Source organism: Hypanus sabinus, chromosome 10, assembly GCF_030144855.1.
Source record: "Hypanus sabinus isolate sHypSab1 chromosome 10, sHypSab1.hap1, whole genome shotgun sequence".
Classification (NCBI taxonomy): domain Eukaryota; kingdom Metazoa; phylum Chordata; class Chondrichthyes; order Myliobatiformes; family Dasyatidae; genus Hypanus; species Hypanus sabinus.
Window position 1 is genome coordinate 160,187,337 of NC_082715.1, and position 21,347 is coordinate 160,208,683.

General features: G+C 43.6%; 1 protein-coding gene across 2 annotated transcripts in view; it reads right to left on the reverse strand.

Annotated features, from left to right (window-relative positions):
* si:dkey-91m11.5 (PH_BCR_vertebrate and RhoGAP_Bcr domain-containing protein) overlaps positions 1-21,347 on the reverse strand; it is a 406,087-nt gene that overhangs the window by 91,546 nt on the left and 293,194 nt on the right. For both annotated transcript variants that reach the window (XM_059983343.1, XM_059983342.1), the window contains one exon: positions 4,656-4,730. In XM_059983343.1, the coding sequence (XP_059839326.1) occupies positions 4,656-4,730 (75 nt within the window). The remainder of the gene's footprint in view (positions 1-4,655; positions 4,731-21,347) is intronic.

A 21,347-nucleotide genomic window follows, 5' to 3' on the forward strand; every position in this document is an offset into this window, starting at 1 on the left:
GTGGATAGGCTTTTTCCATTGAGAGTAGGGGAGATTCAAACAAGAGGACATGAGTTGAGAGCTAAGGGGCAAAAGTTTAAGGGTAACACGAGGGGGAATTTCTTTACTCAGAGAGTGGTAGCTGTGTGGAACGTGCTTCCAGTAGAAGTGGTAGAGGCAGGTTCGGTATTGTCATTTAAGCAAAAAAACTGGATAGGTATATGGACAGGAAAGGAATGGAGGGTTATGGGCTGAGTGCAGGTCGGAGGGACTAGGTGAGAGTAAGCGTTCAGCACGGACTAGAAGGGCCGAGATGGCCTGTTTCCATGCTGTAATTGTTATATGTTATATGTGTTAAATCAGATTGGTGCTGGATTCCAGGAGGGAGAATTTCGAGAATGCCTATGAGATGCTCTTAGAGCAGCTCGTGGTTGAGCCATTCTAGATTGGTTGTTGTGCAATGAACCGGGATTGTTAGAGAGCTTAAGGTAAAAGAAACCTGAGGGGCAAGTGACCATAATATGATTGAATTCACCCTGCAATTTGAGAAGGAACAGCTGAAGTCAGATGTATCAGAATTACAGTGGAGTAAAAGGAATTATAGAGGCATGAGAAGAGTTGGCCAGAATTGATTGGAAAAGAATATTGAACATAGAAACCTACAGCACATTACAGGCCCTTCGGCCCACAATGTTGTGCTGACCAAGTAACCTACTCTAGAAACTGCCTAGAATTTCCCTACCACATAGCCTCTATTTTTCTAAGCTCCATGTACTTACCTAAGAGGCTCTTAAAAGACCCGATTGTATCTGCTTCCACCACCGTCACTGGCAGCCCATTCCACGCACTCACCACCCTCTGTGTAAAATAAACTTACCTCTGACATCCCCTCTGTGCCTATATCCAAGCATCGTAAAACTATACGCCCTCATGTTAGCCATTTCAGCCCTGGAAAAAGCCTCTGCCTATCCTCACGATCAATGCCTCTCATCATCTTATACACCTCTAGCAGGTCACCTCTCATCTTCTGTTGCTCCAAGGATAAAAGGTCAAGTTTACTCAACCTACTTTCATAAGGCAATCCAAGTCAAGTCAAGTCAAGTCAACTTTTATTGTCATTTCCACCATAACTGCTGGTACAGTGCATAGTAAAAATGAGAACGTTTTTCAGGACCATGGTTTACATGACAGAGTACAAAAACTAGACTGAACTACGTAATAAAAAAACACAGAGAAAGCTACACTAGACTACAGACCTACACAGAACTGCATAAAGTGCACAAAAACAGTGCAGGGATTTACAATAAATAATAAACAGGACAGTAGGGCAAGGTGTCAGTCCAGTCTCTGGGTATTGAGGAGTCTGATAGCTTGAGGGAAGAAACTGTTACATAGTCTGGTCGTGAGAGCCCAAATGCTTCGGAGCCTTTTCCCAAATGGCAGGAGGGAGAAGAGATTGTATGAGTGGTGCATGGGGTCCTTCATAATGCTGTTTCCTTTGCAGATGCAGCGTGTAGTGTAAATGTCCGTGATGGCAGGAAGAGAGACCCCGATGATCTTCTCAGCTGACCTCACTATCCGCTGCAGGGTCTTGCGATTCGAGATGGTGCAAGTTCCGAACCAGGCAGTGATGCAGCTGCTCAGGATGCTCTCAATATAACCCCTGTAGAATGTGAGAGATGGACTTTCCTCAGCCTTCGCAAAAAGTAGAGACGCTGCTGGGCTTTCTTTGCTAGGGAGCTGGTGTTGAGGGACCAGGTAAGATTCTCCGTCAGGTGAACACCAAGACATTTGGTGCTCTTTACGATCTCTACCGAGGAGCCGTCGATGTTCAGCAGGGAGTGGTCACTCCGTGCCTTCCTGAAGTCAACAACCATCTCTTTTGTTTTGTTCACATTAAGAGACAGGTCGTTGGCACCATCTTTGTAAATCTCCTCTGCACTCTCTCTATAGTATCCACATCCTTCCTGTAGTGAGGTGACCAGAACTGAATAAAGTACTCCAAGTGGTCTGACCAAGGTCTTATATAGCTGTAATATTACCTCATGGCTCTTGAATCCTACGGTTATGAATGCCAACACGCCGTACACCTTCTTAACAATACGGTCAACCTATGAGCAGCTTAGAGTGTCCTGTGAACACGGACCCCAAGATCCCACTGATCCACACTGCCAAGAGTCTTACCATAATATTATATTCTGCCTTCAAACTTGCCCTACCAAAATAACCCACTTCGTGCTTATGAGGGTTGAACTCCATCTGCCACTTCTCAGCCCAGTTCTGCATCCTATCGATATCCTGTTATAACCTCTGAAACCCTCCAGACTATCCACAACACCCCCAACCTTTGTGTCATCAGCAAACTTACTAACCCACCCTTCTACTTCTTCATCCAGGTCATTTAGAAAAATCACAAAGAGGAGGGGTCCTGAACAGACTTCTGCAGAACGCCACTGGTCACTGAACTTCATGCAGAATATGAATCATCTACAATCACCCTTTGCCTCCCACAGGCAAACCAATTCTGGATCCACAAAGCAAGGTCTCCTTGAATCCCAAGCATCCTTAACTTTCTGAATGAGTCTTGCATGGGGAACCATAAGACTATAAGATATAGGAGCAGAAATAGGCCATTCGGCCCATTGAATCTGCTCCGCTACTCAATCATGGACCGATCCAATTCTTCCAGTCATCCCACTCCCCTGTTTTCTCCTCATACCCTTTGATGCCCTGGCTAATCAAGAACCTATCTATCTCTGACGTAAATACGCCCAGTGACTTGGCCTCCACAGCCGCTCGTGGCAACAAATTCCACAGACTTAGTACCCTCTGACTAAAGTAATCTCTCCGCATCTCTGTTCTAAAAGAACGTCCTTCAATCCTGAAGTCGTGCCCTCTTGTCCAGAATCCCCTACCATGGGAAATAACTTTGCCATATCTCATATGTTCAGGCCTTTTAACATTCGGAGTATTTCTTTGAGATCCCCCCTCATTCTCCTGAACTCCACGGAATTCAGCCCAAGAGCTGCCAGACGTTCCTCATACGGTAACCCTTTCATTCCTGGAATCATTCTCGTGAATCTTCTCTGAACCCTCTCCAATGTCAGTATATCCTTTCTAAAATAAGGAGCCCAAAACTGCACACAGTACTCCACGTGTGGTCTCACAAGTGCCTTATAGAGCCTCAACATTACATCCCTGCTCTTATATTCTTTACCTCTTGAATGAATGCCAATATTGCATTCGCCTTCTTTACCACTGTCTCAACCTGGAGGTTAACCTTCAAGGTATCTTCCACAAGGACTCCCAAGTCCCTTTGCATCCCTGCATTTTGAATTCCCTCCCCATCTAAATAATAGTCTGCCTGTTTATTTCTTCCACCAGAGTGCATGACCATACACTTTCCAACACTGTATTTCATTTGCCACTTCTTTGCCCATTCCCCTAAACTATCTAAGTCTCTCTGCAGGCTCTCTGTTTCCTCAACACTACCCACTCCTCCACCTATCTTTGTATCATCGGCAAATTTAGCCACAAATCCATTAATCCCATAGTCGAAATCACTGACATACATCGTAAAAAGCAGCGGTACCATGCCGACCACTGTGGAACTCCACTGGTAACCGGCAGCCAGAATAGGATCCCTTTATTCCCACTCTCTGTTTTCTGCTGATCACCCGTGCTAGTAACTTCCCTGTAATTCCAGGGGCTCTTATCTTGCTAAGCAGCCTCATGTGCAGCACTTTGTCAAAGGCCTTCTGAAAATTCAAGTACACCACATAATTTCCTCAAGAATTGCAGTGGATTTGTCAAGCAGGATTTTCCTTTCAGGAAACCATGATGGCTTTGGCCTATCTTGTCATGTCTCTCCCGGTACTCCATAATCTTAACCCTAACAATCGATTCCAACAATTCCCAACCTCTGATGTCAGGCTAATGGGTCTATAGTTTCCTTTCTGCTGCCTCCCACCCTTCTTAAATAGCAGAGTAACATTTGCAATTTTCCAGTCATCCGGTACAATGCCAGAATTAATCGATTCTTGAAAAATCATTGTTAATGCCTCCGCAATGTCTCCAGCTACATCCTTCCAAACTTGAGGGTGCATTCGATCAGGTCAAGGAGATTTATCCACCCTCAGACTATTAAGCTTCCTGAGCACCTTCTCAGTCGTAATTTTCACTGCACAAACTTCACTTTTGACACTCTTGAATGTCTGGTATACTGCAGACGTCTTCCACTGTGAAGACTTTAAAAAAAATTTTTTAAATTCAATTTTTAGAATAGTTACATAGAATGAATAGAATAATAGAATAATATATCAACCCTCCCCCCTCCCCCCTCAACATCCCTATCTAAAAAAAGAAAAAAAAAAGAAAGAAAAAAGAAAGATTGCCTGGATACTGGAAGATCCCCACATGCTCCATGGAGTTCAAAATAGCTTTAATATATGTATTAATTTATTTCTCCAGAGGACCAATAACTTTATCTTTGGAGCACCTATATATATTTTCTATGTGATCAAATTCAGCTACTATGGCTTCTGCGCTGCTCATCTCTGGTGTCCTTTAAGGATTTATCTTTGATTCCCTGTTAGACTTGTTTTGTAAAACAAGCAGAGGTGTTTCAGTATTCCCATATTAAAGATTTAAGCAAAGCATAAGCATGCAGGACTCACTTGATGTTTGTTTGAATCCAGTTGCCGAGTGAACGATTACATTAAGAAACCCGTAGAGGCCAGGTGATTCATCATCTGTGGGCAGCAAAGGGACAAAAAGACCATAAGACTAAACATAATTAAAATTAAACATTAACATTAAAAATTAAACATAATCAAACATAATTAAGCAGAATTAAGCTATTCAGTCCATTGAGTCTGCTCTACCATTTCATCATAGATCATTCCAAATCCCATTCAACCCCATACACCTGCTCTCTCACCATATCCCGACCAATTAGAAATCTATCAACTTCCGATTTAAATATATGCATGGTCTTGGCCTTCACTGCAGACTGTGGCACAGCATTCCATAAATTCACAACTCTTTGGCTAAAAAAAAAAATCCTCTTTACTTCTGTTCTAAAAGATTGCCCCTCAATTTTGAGGCTGTGCCCTCTAGTTCTGGACACCCCCACCATAGGAAATGTCCTCTCCACATCCACCATATCTGGTCATTTCAACATTCAGTAGGTTTCAATGAGATCCCTCCTGCGTTCTTCTAAATTCTAGTACAGGCCCAAAGCTGCCAAACGGACCTCATATTCTAATCCCTTCAGTCCCAGAACCATCCTTGTGAGCATCCTCTGGAATCTCTCCAATGATTACACATCCTTTCTGACATACGGGGCCCAAAACTGTTGACAATACTCCAACTGCGGCCTGACTAGTGTCTTACCATTATCTCCTTGATTTAATATTCTATTCCCCTTGAAATAAATGCCAACATTGCATTTTCCTTCTTTTCCACAGATTCAACCCGTAAATTAACCTTCTGGGAGTCTTCCACAAATACTCCCAAGTCCCTCTGCACCACTGATGTCCTCCCCATTTAGTCTGCACTATTGTTCCTTTTGCCAAAATGCATTATCATACTATATTCCATCTGCCACTTTTTTGCCCATTCTTCCAATTTTTCTAAGTCCTGCTACAATCGCATTGCTTCCTCATCACTACCTACCCCACCTCCCCACACCCATCTCCATATCATCCACAAACTTTACCACAAATCCATCAATTCCATTATCCAAATCATTGACAAATAATGTGAAAAGTAGTGGTCCCAAAATTAACCCAAGGAAAATCACTAGTCACTGATAGGCACCTGATTCGGCCCCTTTTATTTCCACTCACTGCCTCCTGCCTGTCAGCCATTCCTCTATCCAGGTCAGTATATTTCCTGTAACATCATAGGATTTTATCTTGTTTAGCAGCCTCATGTAAGGCACCTTATCAAATGCCTTCTGAAAATCTAAGTAAATGACATCCACTGCCTTTCGTTTGTCCACGCTGCTTGTTACTTCATTGAAGAACTCTAACAGATGAGTCAAACAAGATTTCCCATCACAGAAACCATGTTGACTGACTTATTTTATTATTAGTCTCCCAAGTACTTCAAAACCTCATCCTTAATAATAGACTCCGCTGCCATTTGAGAACAACTTCTTCTGTGGGACACATCTATTCTGTGCCTTGTGAACGATTCCCAGAAACTTCGGTCGTTTCTGTTCTGCCGTCATCACTGCCACTATCCCCCTCCAATCCACCTGGGCAAGCTCTTCACTCATGCCTCTGTGGTTCTCTTTATTCCACTGTGATACTGATATATCTGACTTGTGCTTCATCCTCTGAAACTGCAGCATAAATTCAATCATATTATGAACACTGGCTCCTAACAGCTCCTTTACATTAAGTTCTCTAATAAAATCTGGGTGATTACACAATCCCCAATCTAAAGTAGCCTTTTCCTTAGTAAACTCAAGTACCTTGGAGCAATGGAGGATGAGAGGTGACCTGATAGAGCTGTATAAGATGATGGGAGGCATTGACCGTGTGGATAGTCAGAGGCTTTTTCCCAGGGCTGAAATGGTTGCCATAAGAAGGCACAGATTTAAGGTGCTAGGGAGCAGGTACAGAAGTGATGTCAGGGGTAAGTCTTTTACTCAGAGAGTGGTGTGTGCGTGGAGTGGGCTGCCGGTAACGGTGCTGGAGTCAGATACGATAGGGTCTTTTAAGAGACTCTTGGATAGGTACATGGAGCTTAGAAAAATAGAGGGCTATAGGGAAGTCTAGTAGTTTCTAAGGTATGTACTTTGTGGGCTGAAGGTCCTGTATTGTGCTGTAGGTTTTCTATGTTTCTGTTTACAAACTGCTCTGAAAAGCCATCTCATAAGCATTCAACAAATCCCCTCTCTTGTGATCCAACACCAACCTGATTTTCCCAATCCCCTCGCATACTGAAGTTCCCAATTACAACTGCGCTACGTATTACCCTTATTACATGCCTTTTCCATCTCCCTTTGAAATATGAACCTCACACTTTGGCTTCTATTTGGATTCTTGTACGAGGGGTGATTGATAAGTTTGTAGCCTAAGGTAGGAGATGAGTTATACAGCTCTTGTTACATGTAAGTGCAGTTCAACTCTTTGAGTGATTATGCAGAAAGTATGAAGTTAATAACTTTTGTGGTATTTCTGTTTCAGATAATTGAAAATGGCAAGTACCGTAAATTCCGGTGTATAAGCTGAGAAATTAGCCCTAAGTTTTGGTGCTAAAATTAGGGGTTGGCTTATACAGAGGGTGCCAGCTTTGGAAAAACGAATACACGGAAGACAGGTCATATTTATTGGCTGTTTTTGAGTCAAATTCGTTCCACTGTCGACGCATGAATTCTCTGAAAGCTTTGTTTAAACTCACATCTAGTGGCTGGAGCACGGAAATCAAACCACCAGTGATGACTGCAATGTCCATACTTTCAGTTTTCAATGATGCTTTTGTCTCACCTGACAAGTGCGCATTGAACACATCCAGACAAGTAGCGACTTTTCCTTCCCAAAACCTTCGGGATCTCGACGCCACACCTCTTTAACCTACTTCAAACACCCCGCTTTGTCCATCCAGCAGTGTTTTTGGACGTAAACAACACCCCATGGGAATTTTCTGAGCAATTTTGGTTTTTTGGTCTCAATGCAAGATCACGTTTATTCATAAATCGGGAGCACCACTTTGTGTAGCTTTGAAATTTTCACTGACCTCAAGGTGTTTTCAGCCCATTTCAACACTTGAACTCAAATCATTTCTCTGGTAACAATGTAACCGGACGATCGCCGGTGATTCACCCACTCTAAAACAATTTTTTCCAGTTCTGGCCACTGGCATGTTTTCCTGCGGTTTGCACATTTCGTCTTTGGCATTTCCCTCAGCGTGTCCTCTGCTCTTCTCCACTCTCTCACTTGTTTCTCATTTTCACTAAACTTCTTAGCAGCTGCAGAATTATTTGTTCCTTTAGCAAAATCAACAACCTTCAGCTTGAAGCCAGCATCATATCACATTCATTTTAATCTTTTGTAGATGGCGGTCGCAAACTCAATATTGACTATACGTACTGATCCCGCCACCCCGTGTTATGTTTTAATGAGATTACAATGGGCGCTAAGTAGTTTCACAGGGGTTACATTTCAGAGGATTCTTTACCATTCGAAACCTAATCCAAAATTTCCCTCCCTGATTTATTTATTAAGAATTCGCCTATAACGCTCTACAATGCGTAGGCCTGTTTTCTTAGCAGGTACTGGTTCACAAAATTTCCCGGTTCCGGCAAAGCTGAGTACCGGCATGTGAGTTCTTGTGATCTTTTCTGGTTAAATCAAAAACCTCTACAAAAGGGGTCAGCTTATACAAAGGTACACGAAAAAGTCACTTTTTTAACCTTGAAAATGGGGGGGGGTTATACTCCGGAATATAGGGTAAGCACTGTCTGAGAAAATGGACAACATCAGCCTTCGTGCAGTCATCCGCTACCTCGGTCTCAAGGGCTTAACACGCAAGGAGGCCCACAAGGACATGGTGGCAACACTAGAGGAGGGTGAAAAATAAATGTGCTAGTTTTTCTAAATTTGTCTCCTTCTACCTTAGGCCACAAACTTATCAATCACCCCTTGTTTATGATTCCCACAATGGTTTTCTTACCCTTGCAGTTTTTTAGCTCCACCACAGAGATTTGACATTGTTTGACCCTATGTCACTGCTTTCTAAAGACGTAATTCTATCTCTTACCACTACAGCCACACCACTGCCTATGCCTTCTTGCCTATCCTTTCAATACATGTATCCTTTGATGTTAAACTCCCAACTAAGACCTTCTTTCAGCCACAACTCAGTGATACTCACTCTGTCATACCGACCAATCTCTAATTGCAATGCAAGCTTGTCCACCTTATTCCGAACGCTTCTCAGCTTCCTTCCTAACTCCCTGTACCATAACCATGTATCTGAAGACTGGGGGACTTCTTTGTAGAGCACCTGTGTTCAACATACAGAGGAGATAGTGAGCTTCCTGTTGCCTGCCACTTTAATTCTCCATCCAAACCTACTCCAACTCTTGCTGCAAGGCTCCTGCACCACTGCATGTGGCAGCCTGCAAGATATAGTAGCGAATTCTCCAACTGTTTTTCTTTCTTTTTCCTTTTCTCTGCTGTTGGCTGTACTGGAAGTCATCCTTCTTGCCACATTACTAAGCTCATCATTTCTTCAACCATGCATGCAACTTCCATTCATTAACAGAGCTTCTGGCACAGTGGCCTTCGTAAGTCACAGTATTAAGTGCAGGAACTGGGATGGTACGTTGAAATTGTATAAGACATCTTAAAAGAGATACATAAAATGATAAGAGGTATAGATGGAGTAGATAGTCAGAGACTTTTTTCCAGGATATGGCTAACACGAGGAAATCTGCAGATGCTGGAAATTCAAACAACACACACAAAGTGCTGGTGGAACACAGCAGGCCAGGCAGCATCTACAGGGAGAAGCACTGTCGACGTTTTGGGCCGAGACCCTTCGTCAGGATATGGCTAATATGAGGGAGCATAATTTTAAGGTGATTGGAGGATTTCATGATTTTTTGGGGGGGGGGGAATGTCAGAGCTAAGGTAGGTAACATAGAGTAGTGGGTGCATGAAGCGCCCTGTCTGGCTGGTGGTGAAGGGACTCTTAAGAAACTCTTTGATAGGCAGAAGGATGATAGAGAAATGAAGGACTATGCACGAGGGGTTAGATTGATCTTAGAACAGGCTAAAAGGTCGGTAGGACATTGTGGATCGAAGGGCTTGTACTTTGCTGTAGTATCCTATGTTCTAAGATGTTGGTAAGGCCATATTTAGAGTGTACTTCTGGTCACCTAGCAAGAAGAAAGTTATCAATAAGTTGGAAAGAGTACAGGGAAAATTTACAAGGACGTTGGCAGGACTTGAGGATCTAAGTTATAGTGAAAGGTTGAATAGGTTAGGAGTTTCCTTGAAGTAATGGAGAATGAGGGGAGATTTGAAAGAAGTATGCAAAATTATGAGGGATATAAGAAGGCTAAATGCCAGCAGGCTTTTTCCACTAAGGTGGGGTGAGACTAGAACTAAAGGTCATAGGTTAATTTAGATATGTAAATAAATGGGAAGGGTATTGAGGGTTATGGCACAGTTGACTTGGCAGAATAACAGTTCAGCATGGGCTAGATGGGCCAGAAGGCATGTGCTCTCCATGATTTTCCATAAAAGGTTTCTAAATGAATTTCTTCCACGTTATTTTGTTGTCTATGAAGAATATTGATTAATTAGCAGGCATAATCCCCTTCCAATGCATCATTTCAGTGTAAGAAACCGTCCATATCTTTTTGGGTAAATTTGTCATAATTTTCGCCCAGAGTCCATGCCGTCCACCAAACAGCCACTTACAGTAACTTTACACTAATCTTGTTTCATTCTTCCCACATTTCCATCACACCTTCCAGATGTTACCACTTACAGAGCAGCATCCAATTAGCCTACCAACCCATATAGTCAGGTCGCTTTTTATTGTCATTTCGACCATAACTGTTGGTACAGTACACAGTAAGAACAAGACAATATTTTTCAGGACCACGGTGCTACATGAAATACAAAAACTACACTGAACTACGTAAAACAACACAAAAACTACATTAGATTATAAACCTACCCAGGACTGCATAAAGTGCACAAAACAGTGCAGGCATTACAATAAATAATAAACAAGACAATAGGCACAGTAGAGGGCAGGAAGTTGGTGTCAGTCCAGACTCTGGGTATTGAGGAGTCTGATGGCTTGGGGGAAGAAACTGTTGCATAGTCTGTTCCTGAGAGCCCAAATGCTTCGGAGCCTTTTCCCAGACGGCAGGAGGGAGAAGAGTTTGTATGAGGGGTGTATGGGGTTCTTCATAATGCTGTTTCCTTTGCGGATGCAGCATGTGGTGTAAGTGTCTGTAACGGCAGGAAGAGAGACCCCGATGATCTTTTCAGCTGACCTCACTATCCGCTGCAGGGTCTTGCAACCCGAGATGGTGCAATTTCCAAACCAAACCAATTTCCAATGCAGCTGCTCAGGATGCTCTCAATACAACCCCTGTAGAATGTGATGAGGATGAGGGGTGGGAGATGGACTTTTCTCAGCCTTTGCAGAAAGTAGAGACGCTGTTGGGCTTTCTTTGCTATGGAGCTGGTGTCGAGGGACCAGGTGAGATTCTCCACCAGGTGAACACCAAGAAATTAGGTGCTCTTAACAATCTCTACCTAGGAGCCATCGATGTTCAGCAGGGAGTGGTTGCTCCATGCCCTCCTGAAGTCAACAACCATCTCTTTTGTCTTGTTCCATTCAGAGACAGGTCGTTGGCTCTGCATCTCCTATCTGTATGCTGACTCGTCATTCTTGCTGATGAGACCCACCATGGTCGTGTCATCGGCGAACTTGAAGATATGGTTCGAGCTGTGTGTTGCAGCACAGTCGTGGGTCAGCAGAGTGAACAGCAGTGGACTGAGCACACAGTCCTGGGGGGCCCCTGTGCTCAGTGTGATGGTGTTGGAGATGCTGCCTCCGATCCAGACTGACTGAGGTCTCCCAGTCAGGAAGTCTGGAATCCAGTTGCAGAGGGAGGTGTTCAGGCCCAGTAGGCTCAGCTTTCCAATCAGTTTCTGAGGGATGATTGTGTGAATGCTGCACTGAAGTCTATGAACAGCATTCGAACTTATGTGTCTTTTTTGTCCAGGTGAGTAAGGGCCAGGTGGGGGGTGATAGCAATGGCATCGTCTGTTAAACAGTTGGGACAATACACGAACTGCAGGGATTTCTTTGGAATGTTAAGTAAATTGGAATATCTGAAGAAAATCCACAAAGACATGAGAAGAAAGTACAAACTCTATACAAACAGCACCGGAAGTTAGGATTGTCCTCACTTCACTAGAGATGTGAGGTAGTAGCTCTGCCTGTTACCTTGTGTATTGAAGAGGCAGAATATTACTGTATGCCGAAAATCTTGGACATACCATCGAGATTGGCAGTTTTTAACCAAAGAAATTTGTACTGCTGGCATTTAGTTAGAAATAGTATCTGTGACTTGACTGGAAAGTGACCAGATGAGAAAGGACAGCATGTTACAGTATAAGTAAACTGAAACACTTCTTTATCTCCACACTGAGTGACTGAACTCTGCTTCATTGGAACTTTAAGAATAGGAACAGGAGTAGGCCAATTAGCCCTTTACCCCTTCTGCACCATGCAAGCCGTTTGTTAGATGTGACAGGTGGCTCTGTAAGCACTGTTATCAGGCAAATTATTTCACTAGATGATTTTGTTCACTCAAATAATGATGAAAAGAGAGTTACTTATAATGGTGCATCTGTTTTGTTGTGTCTCTCTCTCTCTACAATGCACTTTAGTGCATCGAGACGTGGCTCCTTAGAAATCGTTAGGGAACTGGAGCTGCAGCTCGATGACCTTCAGCTTGTTAGGAAAAGTGAACCTATGATAGACAGGAGTTACAGGAGACAGATAAATGGATGACTGGCAGGAGAGGAAGGGAGAATGTCAGGTAGTGGAGAGCACCCCTGTGGCCATCCCCCTCAACAATAAGTACTCCATTTTGAGTACTGCTGTGGGTGACGACTAACCTCTGGCACTGAGCCTGGCCCTGTGACTCAGAAAGGGAGGAAATTGAAGGGAATGGCAGCAGTAATAGGACTCGGTTAGAGGGATAGCTGGGTAATTCAGTGGACATGAAAAGGAAACATAGTTGGTAGTTTGCCTTCCAGTTGCCAGGGTAGAAAAAGGAAGGAGGTCCTGAAAAGAATACAGGGAGTCAGGAAGGCAGCTGAGAAGCAGGTAGTTATCTCGGGATTACTTCCTGTACCACACAACAGTGAGGATAGGAATAGAATGAGGTGGCAGATAAACGCATGGTTGAACAAGTAAAGCGGAGGCAGGGATTCAGATTTCTGGACCAGTGGGATGTCTTCTGGGGCAGGTGTGACCGGTACAAAAGGGACAGGTTGCGGGCAGGTTTACTAGAGCTGTTGGGAGTAGTTTAAACTAATAGCAGGGGGATGGGAACCAGCATGATAGAGCTGAGGATGAGCCAGCAGGGTGACAAGTAGATGATGGGTGTAACATGAATGTAAGGAAGGACAAGCCAATGACTGGGTACAAATGCAAAGAGTTAAATTGTTTCTCAGAGTCAAAATTCAAGAGCAAAGGATGCAGGACTGAAGGTGCTATATTTAAATGCACATAGTATTCAGAATTAGATGGATGAATTCGTGGTGATGCTAGAGATTGGTCGGCATGATGTTGTGGACATCGCTGAGTTGTGGCTGAAAGAAGGTCATAGTTGGGAGCTTCATATCAAAGGAGATATGTTGTATCAAAAGGAGAATCAGGAAGGCATAGGTGGTGGTGTGGCTGTATTGCTAAGAGATGGAATTATATCTTTAGAAAGAGTGACATAAGGTTAGAGAATGTTGAATCTTTATGAGTGGAGTTCAGAATCTACAAAGGTAAGAAAATAATTGTGGAAATCATATATAGGCCTCCAAATAGTAGCCAAGATGTGGGGTTGAGATTGCAAAGGGGGCTCGTAAAGGCATGTAATAAGAGTGATGTAACAATTGTACTGGGGAATTTTTAATATGCAAGGGGATTGGGAAAATCAGGCTGGTGTCCACCACAAGAGAGGGAATTTCTTGAATGCTTACGGGATAGCTTTTTAGAGAAGCTTGTGCTTGAGCCTACTTGGGGAAAAGCTTTCTTTGATTGAGTGTTATTTAATCATCGAGATTTTATTAGAGAGCTTAAGGTAAAGGAACCCACAGGAGTCGGTGATCTTAATATGATTGAATTCATGCTACAACCTGAGAGGCAGAAGCATAAGTCAGATGTGTCAGTATCACAATGAAATAAATGGAATTCCAGAGGCATGAGAGAGGAGCTTGCCCAGGTGGATTGGAGGAGGATACTGGCGGGGATGACGGCAGAACAGAGATGGCTGAAGTTTCTGGGAATAGTTCACAAGGTGCAGGATAGATCTGTCCCTCAGAAGAAGTTGTTCTCAGATGGCAGGAGTAGGCAACTGTGGCTGACAAAGGAAGTTAGGGACTGCATAAAAGCCAAAGAAAGGGCATATAAGGTAGCAAAAGTGAGTGGGAAGGTGGATGATTGGAAAGTGTTTAAAATCCAACAAAAGGCAACTAAAAAAGCTATAGGAAGGGAAAAGATGGAATACAATGGCAAACTAACCAATAATTTAAATCAGGATAATAAAAGTTTTTTTTCAGTTATATAAAGAGTAAAAGGGAGGTGAGAGTTGATCTTTCATTGCTTGTGATCTTTCAAGAATCACTTGTTTCTCGTATGGTTCTGGAGGACTGGAAAACTGCAAATGCTACTCCACTCTTTATGGAAAGACCAAAGAAAGGAAATTACAGGCCAGTTCGTCTAACCTCAGTGGTTGGGAAAGTGTTGGAACCTGTTGTTAAGGATGAGGGTTCGGGGTACTTGGAGACTAATGATAAAATAAGTCAAAGTCAGCATGGTTTCTGTCAAGGGAAATCCTGCCTGAGAAATCTGTTAGAATTCTTTGAGAAAGTAATAAGCAGTGTGGACAAAGGAAAGGCAGTGGGTGCCATTTACTTGGATTTTCAGAAGGCATTTGATAAGGTGCCATACATGAGACTGCTTAACAAGATAAAATCCGATGGTGTTACAGGATAGATACTGGCATGGATAGCGGAATGGCCGACAGGCAGGATGTAGTGAGTGGAAATAAAGGGAGCCTTTTCTGGTTGGCTGTCAGACATCAATGTCGCTCCTCAGGTATCAGTATTGGGATTGCTACTTTTTACATTGTTTGTCAAAGATTTAGATAATGGAATTGATGGAGTTGTTGAAAAGTTCGCACATGATACGAAGATAGGTTAAGGGGTAGATAGTGTTGAGGAAGCAATGTGATTGCAGAGGGACTTAGACAAATTGGAATACTGGGCAAAAAAGTGGCAGATGGAATACAGTGTTTGAAATATATGATAATGCATTTTGGTAAAAGGAACAAACATGCAGACTAAATGTGGAGAAAATTCAAACATCAGAGGTACAGAGGGACTGTGTGCAAGGCTCCCAGAAGGTTAATTTATAGGCTGAATCTGTGATAAAGATGGCAAGTCCAATGTTGGCATTCATTTCCAGGGGAATAGAATATAAAAAAACAAGGAGATAATGCTGAGACTATAACACACTAGTCAGGCCACACTTGGTATATTGTCAAAGGTTGTCAGCTCCATATCTCAGAATCGGCAGCGGTTATTTAAAAAGGGAGCTTCGAGAGCATTTGTCCATTGTACATGGCCTATCAGCAGCTATAACCAGAGCATCAACCATCAGTTAGATTGCAGGGAAGGTTCAGGTGTAAAAGGGAGATACTGCCTAGAAGAGCAGTCATCGACAGAGCAATCTGAGGCAGAGTGGTTGGGCTTTGGCTCATTCGGGCTTCGGCCATAATGGGTTGACGTGAGGTAAGTTACCTGTGAGGAATAGAAACAGGAAGTATGTCTTTGAGGCCAGTGTTCAGTCTCCCAGACGGTCACATCTGTGGCAGGTGTGTCGAGTTGCAGCTCCATAGGGAACTGAAGCTGCAGCTCGATGACCTTCGTCTGGTCAGGGAAAGTGAGGAGGTGATAGAGAGGAGCCATAGGCAAGTAGTCACACCAGGGCCTCAAGAGGCAGATAAATGGGTAACAGTCAGGAGAGGGAAGGGCAAGAGTCAGATACTAGAGAGTAGCTCTGTGGCTGTCCCCCTTAACAATAAGTACTCCTGTTTGAGTACTGTTGGTGGGGACAGCCTACCTGGGGGAAGCAACAGTGGCCGTGTCTCTGGCACAGAGTCTGACCAGGTATGGTACAGAAACTCTGGTGTATAAAGACTGTTGAAAATCCAGTCAAGAAGAAAAGGCTTACAAAAGGTTCAAAAAAACTAGGTAATGATGCAGATCTAGAAGATTATAAGGCTAACAGGAAGGAATTTAAGAATGAAATGAGGAGAGCCAGAAGGGGCCATGCGAAGGCTTTGGCGAGCAGGATTAAAGAAAACCCCAAGGCATTCCACAGGTATGTGAAGAACAAGAGGATAAGATGTCAAAGAATAGGACCTTATCAAGTGTGACAGTAGAAAAGTGTGTATGGGACCGGAGGAGATAGCAGAGGTACTTAATGATTATTTTGCTTCAGTATTCACTTCGGAAAAGGACCTTGGCAATTGTAGGCATGACATCAGATTGAAAAACTTGAGCCTGTAGACATTCAAAAAGATGGTGTGCTGCAGCTTTTAGAAAGCATCAAGTTGGCTAGGTCTCCAGGACCAGATGTGATGTACCCCAGGCTATTGTGGGAGGTGAGGGAGGAGATTGCTGAGCCTCTGGCAATGATCTTTGCATCATCAATGGAGATGGGAGAGGTTCCGGAGGATTGAAGGGTTGCAGATGTTGTTCCTTTGTTCAAGAAAGGGAGTAGGGGTAGCCCAGGAAATTATAGACCAGTGAGTCTTACTTCAGTGGTTGGTAAGTTGATGGAGGAAATCCTGAGAGGCAGGATTTATGAACACTTGGAGGGGCATAACATGATTAGGAATAGTCAGCATAGCTTTGTCAAAGGCAGGTTATGCCTTATGAGCTTGACTGAATTTTTTGAGGATGTGACTAAACACATTGATGAAGATAGAGCAGTAGATGTAGTGTATATGGATTTCAGTAAGGCATTTGATAAAGTACCGCATGCAAAGGCTTATTGAGAAGGTAAGGAGGCATGGAATCCAAGGGGACATTGCTTTGTGGATCCAGAATTGGCTTGCCCACAGAAGGCAAAGAATGGTTGTAGATGGGTCATATTCTGCATGGAGGTCAGTGACCAGTGTTGTGCCTCAGGGATCTGTTCAAGGACCCCTTCTCTTCATGATTTTAATAAATGACCTGGATAAGGAAGTGGAGGGATGGGTTAATAAATTTGCTGATGACACAAAGGTTGGGGGTGTTGTGGATAGCGTGGAGGGCTGTCAGAGGTTACAGCAGGATACTGATAGGATGCAAAACTGGGCTGAGAAGTGGCAGATGTAGTTCCACCCAGATAAGTGTGAGGTGGTTCACTTTGGTAGGACAAATATGATGGCAGAATATAGTATTAATGGTAAGACTCTTGGCAGTGTGGAGGATCAGAGGGATCTTCGGGTCCGAGTCCATAGGACACGCAAAGCTGCTGCATAGGTTGACTGTGTCATTAAGAAGGCATATGGTGCATCGGTCTTTATCAACCATGGGATTAAGTTTAAGTGTCAAGAGATAATGTTACAGCTATATAGGACCCTGGTCAGACCCCACTTGGAATACTGTGCTTAGTTCTGGTTACCTCACTACAGGAAAGATATGGAAGCCATAGAAAGGATGCAGAGGAGATTTACAAGGATGTTGCCTGGATTGGGGAGCATGCCTTATGAAAACAGGTTGAGTGAACTTATTTTCTCCTTGGAGCACCAGAGGATGAGAGGTGACGTGATAGAGGTGTATAAGATGATGAGAATGATGAGAAGCATTGATTGTGTGGATAGTTAGAGGCTTGTCCTCAGGGCTGAAATGGTTAACATGAGGTGCTTGGAAGAAGGTACAGAGGAGATGTCAGGGGTAAGATTTTTTTTTTTACGCAGAGAGCGCTGAGTGAGTGGAATGGGCTGCCAGCGATGGTGGTGAAGGCAGATACAATCGGGTCTTTTAAGAGACTCTTGGATAGTTACATGGAACTTAGAAAAATAGAAGGCTATGGGTAACCCTCGATAATTTCTAAAGTAAGTGCACGTAGGTTTTCTACGTTCTAAATAAGATATAATGAATGACCATATCAACTATGTGAGTACAGTTTAGAAAGAAAGAACCATGCTTCAGAAAGAGAGTTTTCAGAAAATTTTGTTACCAGCATTGATGTGGTGGAGACAGAGGGATTGTGAGAATGCAATGAAATACAGTTGGCCCTCCTTATCTGCAAGAGATTGGATCCGGGAACTCTCGCAGATACCAAAAAACGTAGATGCTTAAGTCCCTTATTCCAGTGGTCCCCAACCACTGGGCCGCAAAGCATGTGCTACTGGGCCGCAAGGGAATGATATGATTTGGTTATATGAAATAATATGAGTCAGCTGCACCTTTCCTCATTCCCTGTCACACCCACTGTTGAACTTGAATGCACACGAGGTCATCAGTCGGTCATTAACCTGCAACTACTCGATGAGTAAAAAACAAATGTCGCTTGAGAGTTTCTTTGGAAGAGGGGGTAGGGACATAAAAGGCATTAACGATGATGATAACGCAGAGACAGCTGAGGCCGAGACTGCAAAAAAAAAGAAAGCTTCCTTCAACAGGAAATATGACAAGTCGTACATAAAATATGGCTTTAATGCGACCGGTGACTCACACGCTCCAAGCCCCCTTGTGTGATATGTGGAGACAAGCTGTCTAATGAGGCAACAAAGCCCTCAAAACTGCTTCTGCACCCTGAGTCCAAGCACCCTGCACCTAAAGACAAACCCGCTGAGTTTTTTGAGTGGAAAAAAACACGAGCAAACAGGACAGAAGCAAGTGCTGAGAGTGTTACGAATGTGCCACAACTCTGAGGGGCCGAAGGGTACAAAGTCGCCCCTTCCTTTTTGCGAATCACAAGATCGCTATTAATTCGGGTCTGGGACCCAGGAAATGAGAGAGAGACACACACAGAATCCAAAAAGGTTTGGAATGTGTCCTGGCCTCCATGAAACAAAGCCACTGATAACGGCCATTGTCTCTTGGAGACGGAATTGTGTATTGAGTACTGTACTATTCATTGAAACCCCTCAGGGGATGACCAGAGTGGGCTGGTTGAGGGATTGCATCATCCCAACCTGAGCGACATCTGAGACCCCGTGAGTAAGGATAAAAGAGGGTCTGGGATACAACCCCTTTAAACACACCAGGAGAAACGTATGAGACCGGTGGGGGCTTGTGTGTGTGTCTATCTTTGCCTGGATGACAAGTCCTCCACGGAACGGTCTCGCTGAAGGACGAATACGGATCAAGATCAGATAAAGGAAAGCCGGCAAGTTTCTAAAAATCTCTCTCCAACCAAAAGGCTGCAGCCTGAATGAACTGAGTGACTTTTATATTTCCATCGGACAATACATTATCCCCTAGACAATGATAGAGCTTATTTCTTATTGATTATTATTATACCCGAACTTTTAGATTTTAGTATTGACGACATATATTATCTGTATATTTGCATTGATATTATTTTTGTGTATTTTTACTAATAAATACTGTTAAAAATAGTACCATCAGACTTCAACAGACCTCTCTATCTTTGCTGGTAAGTGACCCAGTTACGGGGTTTGTAACAAGAGCCACCAGCTCCACAAATGCTGCTGCTCTGACAGCGTCGTACTGAGTGGTGAGCCGTGTGGCTAAGGCTGAGAAGCCTTTCACTGTTGGTGAGGAAATCGTGAGCGAGCGGGACAGAAGCTCCCTGAGAGCCACCAGCTCCACAAATGCTGCTGCTCTGACAGCGTCGTACTGAGTGGTGAGCCGTGTGGCTAAGGCTGAGAAGCCTTTCCTTGTTAGTGAGGAATTGATTCTGCCTGCTGCCAAGGACATGTGCTGTGAACTGTTGGGAGAAGCTGCAGCTAACAAGATGGCACAGGTTTCTCTTTCATCTACCACAGTTTCAAGGAGAATCGATGACATGGCGGAGGACATCGAAGCACAGCTGTTGGAACGGCTTAGCGAGTCACCATGGTATGCTATAAGGTCGACGAGTCTACCGATGTCAACTACAAGGCAATACTGCTGGTTTATGTGCGATATATATTTCAAGACGATGTGCACGAGGATGTGTTATGTGCACTGCCGCTGCCAACTAACACAACTGGGGCAGAACTATTCAGGTCTTTGAATGACGACGTGTCAGGCAAACTGGACTGGTCATTCTGTGTTGGAATATGCACAGACAGGGCTGCAGCTATGACTGGACGGCTGTCCGGTTTTACTACCCGAGTCAAAGGGATTGCTCCTGAATGCCAAACTGTGGCTAGCCAAAAAATGTCACCTGATTTTAACAGCATATTGAGTGACATTGTTGAAGTTATCAATCACGTCAAAGCAAAAGCCCTTAACTCACGTCTGTTTGAGCAGCTTTGTGAGCACAAATTCCTTCTCTCAAACACTGACGTCAGGTGGCTGTCAAGGGGGAGAGCCCTGGCCAGGGTTTTTTGAGTTAAGACAGCCGCTACAGAGATTTCTTTCAGTTAAGAAGTCACCACTGGCAGTACACTTCAGTGACGAGGAGTGGATAGCAAAATTCACTTATCTGTGTGTCATCTTTGACTTGCTCAATGAACTCAATTTGTCACTTCAGGGGAGAATGACAACTGTCTTCAAGTTGGCAGATAAAGTGTCTGCTTTCAAAGCCAAACTGGAACTGTGCGGACGGCGAGTGGACAGAGGCATATTTGACATGTTCCGAACGTTAACTGGGATTTTGGGAGAGATTGAGGCTGCACCATCCTTCTCACAGCTGGTGCGCGATCACCTATCTTCGCTGTCAACAGAATTCGAACATTACTTCCCAACCGCAAACGATCTAGGACGTGCAAAGGAATGGGTCCGTGACCCATTTGTGAATGTCCCTGGTGAATCATCCATGTCAGCGCGGGAAGAAGATCAACTCCTCGAGCTTGCAAATAACGGTGGACTGAAAAGTATGTTTGACATAACATCTCTGCCGGTATTCTGGTTAAAGTCAAGGCTGAATATCCTGAGATAGCCACAAAAGCACTGAAAACGTTGCTTCCATTTCCAACATCATCTCTGCGAAGCGGGCTTTTCTGCAATGAATGCAATAAAAACTAAATTGCAGAATAGACTGGACATGAGGAACCCCTTCGAATATTACTGTCTCCCATCACTCCTCGATGGGACCGTCTTGTTGCAGGGAAACAAGCCCAGGGCTCCCACTGATTCACTAATATTGGTGTGGTGCAATGATTTTATATGTTCATACGAGGAAAATGTGCGCTATGTGTTTAATATCCAAACGTAACTTAAAATGTTATGAAGCTATTGACTTATAAGTGATGTATAACTGACTGATCACTACATTCATGTGAGGAAAATACACGCTGTGTGTTTAATATTAAATTTGTTAGATAAACCCTTTAGAAATGAAATTGAGTGTATTAGCCACTTATAAATGACTTATAGTTGATTTATCACCTATATTCCAGTCGTAATTAACATCACCCCTCCCCCCACCCC